This window comes from Brassica oleracea, chromosome C1 (genome assembly GCF_000695525.1).
Source record: "Brassica oleracea var. oleracea cultivar TO1000 chromosome C1, BOL, whole genome shotgun sequence".
Taxonomy (NCBI): domain Eukaryota; kingdom Viridiplantae; phylum Streptophyta; class Magnoliopsida; order Brassicales; family Brassicaceae; genus Brassica; species Brassica oleracea.
In genome coordinates, this window is record NC_027748.1 from 9,105,508 (window position 1) to 9,114,211 (window position 8,704).

Genomic DNA, 8,704 nt, shown 5'->3' on the forward strand with positions numbered 1-8,704 from the left:
GGTGGGAGCGACCGACGAGGTTCCTCCCGAAGAGTCTGCTCCCGTCGACGCGACTTCCGAGGGTTCGAAGTCTAAAAAGAAGAAGGATGGGAGAAAAAGGTCTCGTAGCGGAGCAGAAGGGCAAGAGGCTGTTTTAGTCGGGGCGGCATCAGGTGGTCACCCGAGAAAGAAAACTGAGAGGTCTGTTGAGGCAGAGCCCCGCCCTTCTACCTATGACGCAAACGTTGCTGACGCGGCCATAGTCGACGCTGTTGGGGATGCCTGCGGTACTTCTGGAAACCTGTCAGAGGAAAAGAAGAAAACCTACTCGCGAGAAGGAGGTTCTGGTGGTGAGCCCGCGAGGTCTGAACCTGAAGGTTCCATCGCGAAGAGGAGGAGGGTCGAATTTCCTGATCGCGTTGAGTTTTCCTACAACGAGACAACTCCCCTGATCCTTAATCCCCTTAGGTGTGCGGAGCTGACGCGTCAAATTCGTGGTGGGACGAAGGAGATGCCACAACTGGAAGACATTTACTTCAAGAATGAATACATCGACGCTGCTTCCTCGAGAGCGCGGGTATCTACGCTTCCTTTCACCTTTTGTCTCCTTCTTTGATTTATTGGGTTGATCCATCTCACGTGGTCCGTGTTTGTCATTTTGCAGAGTGACGGGAGCATGAACTTCCTTGTCGAGAAATACGACAGTGCCCTAAAGCAGACGATGATCCAGTTGGGAGCTTCGGAGAAGCTCGCTCAAGCAAGATTGAAGGCCATTGAGAGGGTGAGGGATGAGCATAAAAAGGCTAACGAGAAGGCTTCGAAGGAGAAAGAAGTCCTTCGAGTGAAGTTCGAAGAGCTGGAGGGTAAGCTCAAATCCGCCGGCGCGGCTAAGAAAGAGCTTGCTCGAGAGAACACCCGTTTGGAGCAAGCGACTGCGACCCTTGAAAAGGAGAAGGCAGAGCTACTCGAGGAAAGGGACGCTGCGGTAGAGAAATTGATCAGAGAGAGGCAGCGCTTGAGAGCCTCCCGGGGACTCGAGGTTACTCGTGAGAGGGAAAGGGTCGAAGCTGCTATGATCGAGAAGGCAAACGACTGCTTTGGTCGCGTGCGCGACCATCTAACTCGCTTTGGTCGCGTGCGCGACCATCTAACTCGCTTTGACGCCTTTGGGAAGGCGAAGAATCTGTACGGTCAAGCTTCGGGGACGAGGAAGTGCCGCTTGAGAGACTCCCGGGGACTCGAGGTTACTCGTGAGAGGGAAAGGGTCGAAGCTGCTATGATCGAGAAGGCAAACGACTGCTTTGGTCGCGTGCGCGACCATCTAACTCGCTTTGGTCGCGTGCGCGACCATCTAACTCGCTTTGACGCCTTTGGGAAGGCGAAGAATCTGTACGGTCAAGCTTCGGGGACGAGGAAGTGCCTCGAGATGATAAAGGCAAGTGGGACGGAGATCCCGCAAGAAATGATTGACGTTTTTATCGAACAGGAGAAACTCTACGAGGCGGAGGCTACGAAGCTTCGTGTGGATCCGCTGTCTGATAGCGACCTCACTCTTTCCCTGGTGGTTCTCCCTTCTCGTTTCGTCGAGGGAATGTTTAGGCTCTTAACCTTGTGGTCGTGGGTTCGAGCCCCACGGTGGGCGCCAATTGTTTGAACGAGATTCAGTCGACTAAGATGGAAGAAGTCATAAATGGGATGACTAAAGACGTTTTATTTAGATCTTGTTTAAAGGGTTACAAGAGTGACAAGAAGATTCAAGAGCAACAAGATAGAAGAGTAACAAGATCAAAGAGATAACCTAAAACCCTAGATCTAGCCGCTCAATGTGTTCAATGGTCCAAAAGTCCCCTTCTTGTTGCTTCCTTTTCCCTTCTTATAGGACTCCTGCTCCAGATGCCCTAGTTTCGTGCCCCTTTGGGCCTTGATGCGACAGGCCGAGTTATACATGCCTGAACAAGGCTCCCTCTAAGCCGGGCATTTTTAGCCGACTTACTTGACCGGCTAAAAGTACTCTAAGGTCAAGCCGATAGGTTTAGCCACCGAGCCGACCAAATTGATCCGACTTGCTGGATTAGGGCATGTTATTCGATGGGCCTTGTGGAGGGATGTAATCCATCTCCTACACTAGGCGAGCTTATTTCAAAGTGCATTCTTATCATTGTTTTGTATGGTTTTTTTTTCTAAAAACTATAGACTCTCTTTTTATTTGGATAAATTTCGTTTGTTTTTTTTCTCAGTTTCATTGTTATACATTGGCATCATTCTTCTAAGTTTCATTGTTATACATTGGCATCATCATTTTTTCTCAGTTTCATGGTTCTCGATTTGTACGTGTTAAATGTATGATGATTCTGTGTTTTCATTATCATAGACAACATCGCATGAACAAAACTCAAAGAACCAAAACATAGCCATAGTAAGAACCATAAAAGTGACATAGTAATTGTAAGAACAAAAGACTAAGAACCACAAAAGTGACATTGTCATTGTAAGAACAAAAGAGTAAGAATCAAAATACTAAGAACCAGTAGACTGATTTCATTCATTTTTGGCTTTTCCAAAAATTCATAGAATGATTCCTAAACAACCTAATTGAAAGGGATTTTTCTACTTCCTTACTTCTTCTTCAACTGTCTTTTTCATACTCATTTTCAGATCTTCAATCGCTTCTGTAATTCTCCCTTGCTTTGCCTCTACCTTTTGAATCTCATCAACCAAAGCTTCATCAACCCACTTAAATACATGGGTTTCCTTTTTTCGCTACATAGAAAAAAAAATCAAGTCAGGACAGCATGTTCGTCTTTCTTAATCGGAAATCGATTCAGACAAAAAACATCAAAGCCATGACTAACGCCTTAAACAAAACAGAGTTTCGATAACTAGTCATTCTGTATTTGAATCCTTAAACAAATCGACACCATGAACATGTGACCCAATTTCGCATCTATAGAACCGTCGGTAAGGATTCTCATATGTTCTCGAATAGAAAATCACGACCCCCTTCCCACACCAGCACCTAGATGGCACCCCGTACGAATATCGCCTTGGAGTATTCATGTTTTAGGAAAATTGATTCAGAGAGAAAAAGGATATTGACAGAGAAGAGAATTCTGAAAAATGGGAAAACTCGGGTTTTTTGTTTAAATATGTCGGATATTAGGTTATTTGTGGATCTAATTCTGGTCGGGTTTTATTGGTGATTTGGATCAAAAGTCGGGTTTACAAGAAACCAAGTTAAGTGTATTGAATTTGATTCGTTTTATAAACTCTTATGGGCTGATTCCTTCTCTAGCGGCTATTAGAATACATGATTAATGTTGTTTTGGTTTCTGTTTAGGGTCTCGTTAGGTGTTTTTTAAGACTCTCGACTGAATGACTGTGGTTTCTATTGTTTCATATTATGTTTTCTATTTGTCTCGTTTAGGGTATTGTTTAGGGTCTTGTTTTGGGTGATTGTTGTCGCCGACATGACTTTTTTGGGTCTCATTAAACACATTGTCAAAAACTTAGAATAATAAACCCAAAAGCAATTCATTAGAGGGATTAAGCATTCATGTTCCTAATAAAACACACATTAGATTAAGCATTTTTATCCTAAAAGTTAGAATAAAAGCCGAACTAGTTACATTTAAAAATCGATTCTCACAGAATCTCTTCTACGGTTGAAGTGAGACACTCTGGAGGTTCATAATTTGACATCCTCTCAACCAATTCCGGGTCGTTTGCCGCTTCCCATAGATCCCACAAAACTCTGTGGCGAGCTTCTTTGATGTTACCATCATTCACCAAGGGCAACTTCAATCCATGCGAATGGCACTCGATGAACTTTATTGTATAGACACCACAATCACATGCACTTTTATTCAGCTTACCCATGGGGACATAGTGAACCGTATATGCAGCGAACGTAAAGTCCTTCTGGTAACTCGGTGGCTGAACTGCCTTGACAATACGAGGAACAAGATTTGCGAACCCATCCAATTCCTTGTACCTTTTTCTGCCCGAGCAATCAAACACATCAATGCTCCTCGTCACGAAACTGATACACAATGCGATCCAATGATTCCCGCTAACATGAACAGGGACATACAGTCGATCCACATCTACATTCCATATCTCTTGTGTCCGTCCATGTGGTGGAAGGACCCCTTTGCCTTACTGCAGTAGCAAATGATGAAGCTTGTATTTTCTTATACCCGCCTTGAAACTTTCATACTCCTTTTTAATAATGTTGCTGAAGACAACAGACATGAAGGCGACACGATGAAGTTCCCATCGTTTCAGAGATGTTCTCTCCCGGAATACGTACATCATGGCGTCAATCTCCTGCATATTACGATGATGTTAGCACACACAATGTATGGAAAACACACATAAAAGCTAAAAGTCTCTAAGTTTTACCAAGTTATGAAGCCACTCGGTTCTATCCATAAGACGAGTACCAATCTCAGAATCTAACATTGTAGGTCCAATCAGTAGAGGTCTGTAACCAAAACATTATACAAGTTCAAAACAATAATATGTTTTGTTTAAAATTTAACAACACATGATATAAAAATGAAAATTTACTTACTTGGAGGAAGCTAACCAAGTGCTAAATTTTTCCCAATCCTCTTCACGGAGATACACCAATGCCGCATCTGGTGAGTCTTCTCCGGCTCGATCTATTTCCTCATCATGTAACTGCGGTGGGGAAATGTTGAAGGGTCTTGAGTTTTCGACTTTAACTTGAGAAAGATCAAAGCCCTCAACAAATGTATCTTGGGACAATTCCCTTAATTCTTGTGTACTCAATCCAAAATCAAAATCATTAGTTTATATACCATTCTTTATCCCATCCTATTCATTAAAACCAAAAAAAAAAAAAATTAAAGAAGTCATTCAGTCATAACACAAACAAAGCATTACATTCATGGAGTTATCATTACACAAACATTCAAGCATATTACACATTACAAACCTATTACAAAATCCGAAAGTTTTACATAATATTACATAGTGAAAATGTTAAGTTCCAAGAACAACCTAACTCCAAAAGCTAAGTCCTGCACCCTAACTCAGCATCCTAGATACAAGTACATCAAGTTCTACACTTTCTTTTAGGAAGTACCTTTTTCTTAGCTGGAGCTTGAGCTTGATTGACCTTTTTCTTTGCTGGAGCTTGAATGGTTTTGGTCTTAGGCGGAGCTTCATCGGTTTTGCTCTTAGGAACGCTTCCTCGACACACAAACTGATTGCTTCCCTGAGCTGTGAAACCCTGCTCTCCATGTTGCCCATCCTCTCTTTGAACATGCTCTCCATACTCGCCATTTGCGCTCTGAGTATATCTCCCAAGGAATTGACAGATGCGTGGACTAAACCCTCAATGAAACTCTTAGTTTCACGATCAATACTCTGTTTTTTTTTCTGCTGTTCGCTTACACAACAACTTCTTCTTTCTTGTCTTGTCTCCTTCATCCTGAATCTTTCTCTTGCCTCTTCCAGCAACATTAACCGAAGATATCTCCACGTCTGCTGCAATATCAGTATCATCCACACTCTTATCATCTTCAGACTCTGTATCGGCTTCCTCCATCTCAGTCTCTTCAGCCTCTATAACTGGCCATTCTGTGTTGCTCCAATCAAACTTGTTTTTAATCCTATCGAGAAGAAGGTCCACACGTTCATCTTCCATCTCATCCTTCCTTGTTTAATCAGCATGCCTCAACACATCACCATTGCCACTCACTGAAATTACCGAGAACAAGTCTCCCTACAAAACAATTATAACACTATAAGCTATAAAAAAATATGCAACAACCACATAAAAGAATACAATACATATACATACCTTCTCAGTAAATGACTCCTCAAGTTGAATGATGTCTTCATAAGAAACTTTTGCAACTCCTTTCCAATTTCCACATCTTGGACCGCTGAAACTGTCCGAAATTTTGCTGCCACATATTTCTCCAAAATCCGGAATTGCTTCCATAATCCAAATCTGGAAAGCATAGGAGAAACCCTCGAAAATATAGTTGTTCTTCTTACCAAACTTCTTCCTAGCCTTCTCAATGGAACTCAGCAAGAAGTCATAGGAGTGAAGACCCCAATGGAAGTTCCGAAGCTTGTCAAAATCCATACCCAGCTTGATGTACATATGAGGGATGTTCACCTTCTCATCTCTCCCCATCACCACACCCATTATCACACACAAGTAGATCAACCTCATCCTATCACGCCGAGACCAGCTGTGAACTTCTTGTAGATGCACCTTTTTGATCGACTGCAAGGTGATCTTACCACCTGTCCTTAGTAGTTCACTCCAAAATCTGCCATCACTTTTCCATTTAAATACGTCATAGCTACTTTCCCGCGAGATCTTGAGGCCTGTCACAGCGTGGTACTCCTGAAACGAAAACCGGAGAGGATTCCTCGCAAAGACAAACCACTTCTCATGCATCTTCGAGGTAATCAGCTGCTTACACAAGAAGCTATCCACCAATTTCCCCGAAAACTTGAGGTTATTTTCCGCAATCGCCATGATATGTTTGAAAACAGGATCTATCTTGACATCATCGTACTCCGCAGACATAGTTTTCTTCAGATCCCTGAGAAGTTCCATGCGACAGCAGTTGTTGATCTTCTTCACCTGAAGTTCTAAACCCTCTGCATACACTCGCTTAGGTAGCTCTAATTCCATATCTACAAAAGACAAAAAAAAATTGATTCTACAAGCAAACAAAATCAATTCACAAAAATCAAACAAAACAACTATCACTTGATCCAGATATTGATTTAAGTCAAAAAAACCTAACTTCACAGTGAAGCAGAGACAAACACAAGAAAAAAATCAAACAAATTCTAAAATCAGAAACACAAAGACTATCATTCTGTACATAAACAAAATCAATAAACCAGCTCATGATAAACGAAAATCAATTCACAAAAGAAATCAGTTGATCAAAGTAAGACAATTCACAATCGAAATCGGTTCATATAGTCAGTTAACAACACTAAAAATCCTAAGAACAAACATAAAAAGAGTAACCTGAATGAAGAACTCAAACACAGAGACAAATGCAATAAAGAACCGGATAAAGAAAGAAACCCGAATCACCAATGTGTTTGGGCTAAGGAAAGAGACAAATGCTAACTTCAGAACCCGAATGAAGAACTCAAACCGCTTGACAAATGAAGTATCGACAACATACCTTATGTGCTAGCAATGTCGGAGAAAGAGAGAGGCGGGGAGGTTAAAGACAAACTCGAATTCACCAATCACCAAAAGAAGCTTTGAAATCGCCTTTGTGTTTGTCGAGATAGAAAGAGATCCATAGAAAAGTATTAGAACAAGAAGGAGAAAGGAACAAACGTTATGACAGAAATTGGATGGAGACCGTTGGTGTTTACCTTTGTATGTAGGAGAAGACAAAGGGGTTCCACCGGTAGGAGAAGAGAAAGGGGTTCCACCGGTGGCGGCTATACTCGCCGTTGATTTCACTGGAGAAGACGCAATCGCCTTCTTCGTCGCCGTGAAAGAGAGAGGCGGAGAGATCGATATCGATCTTAGGGTTACGGGGAATTAGGGAAACAATTTTCCCTTTAGATTGTTTTATTATTTTTTTTATTCTTTCCCCGTTTAAACAAACTGATTTACATTTTTTTTTAAATACAATTAATCATGTTTAATGAGATTAATCAAAGGTTACTTTTGGTATTATCAAAAAAATATACTATAGGGACAACTTTAGGTTGGATTTATACCATAGGGACAACTATGTTGTTTTTTTATTCTGTTTTGACAATTTTGCCTTAATCTTTTTAGAAAGAAAAAAACAAGAACAAATCTGTTAAAAACCAAATGATGATCGACCATAGACTAGCCCGTACTGCAGGCCCAATCCGGGACATGATAAAGACAACCAGAGACTATGTGTTTATCTAGTATATATTCCATGTATATCTGTAACATAGTGTTTATCCTTATCCTTATCTTGTTAGGATAAACATGACCTTATGACGGTCTAATACCTTGTATATATATGGACCTTCTGGTCGACAGTAATAATAACACAAGTTCCCCTCTTCATTCACAACACGTTATCAGCACGACGTTGCTCTCATAAACCCTAACCCTAAAAACCAGAAATAAATCAGAGCAGTAAAAACCCTAATTTCCGACGAACTTCAAACAGCTCTATCCCTAAACTCCGGTAGATCCAGACAACGAGCCAAATACCAAATTAAAGCTCTTGACGAGACGAAGCCAACGCCCCTAACCCCGCATCAATCGGAGTTCGGACGCGCCCTCACGCTCAACTACAATACAGGCGGAAAATTTGTTCCAGAAACCAAAATCTCTCTCAACCATATACTAGTCTCCTATTCCAACAAGCAGCAACAAAAACAATAATTCCGAGCAATCCATCAGCTAACCAGGAAGATCTCTAACTGATAGACCGATCAACCCATCCAAAGTTTTCAGTTTCACATTAGAACTGTTTAGGATTGAAAGTTAAACAATTTTTTTTTAAAATCTGACTGCTGTATGTTTAAAGAAACCAACTGTTACTTGCTTAAACTTATCATTATTGTCCTGTTTAATGTTCTTATCTGATCTGAATCAACTAGAACAGTTAAAGACTGCATGTTACATAATTTTTTTTGAAAATCTGATCATAGTTTCATAAATTAATCCGAGGTTTTACCTTCTGTTCTTGTCTGAGAAATTTGTTTTCCTGAT

General features: G+C 41.1%; 1 protein-coding gene across 1 annotated transcript; it reads right to left on the reverse strand.

The window, feature by feature from the left end:
* Window positions 1-3,621: 3,621 nt before the first annotated feature.
* Window positions 3,622-4,112, reverse strand: LOC106330769. Its single transcript, XM_013769189.1, has 2 exons — window positions 4,087-4,112; window positions 3,622-4,018 (listed from the first exon to the last, which is right to left on the reverse strand). The coding sequence occupies exons 1-2, from the start codon at window positions 4,110-4,112 to the stop codon at window positions 3,622-3,624; spliced, it is 423 nt and encodes a 140-aa protein (XP_013624643.1).
* Between the last annotated feature and the right edge of the window lie 4,592 nt (window positions 4,113-8,704).

What these genes read in the sequence shown, in the direction of transcription:
- LOC106330769 (XM_013769189.1), bottom strand. Translation starts at nt 4,112, where the DNA reads ATGGACGGACACAAGAGATATGGAAT. An exon ending in GGACACAAGAGATATGGAAT is followed by an intron (nt 4,019 to 4,086) that starts GTAGATGTGGAT and finishes ATTGTGTATCAG; the next exon opens with TTTCGTGACGAGGAGCATTG.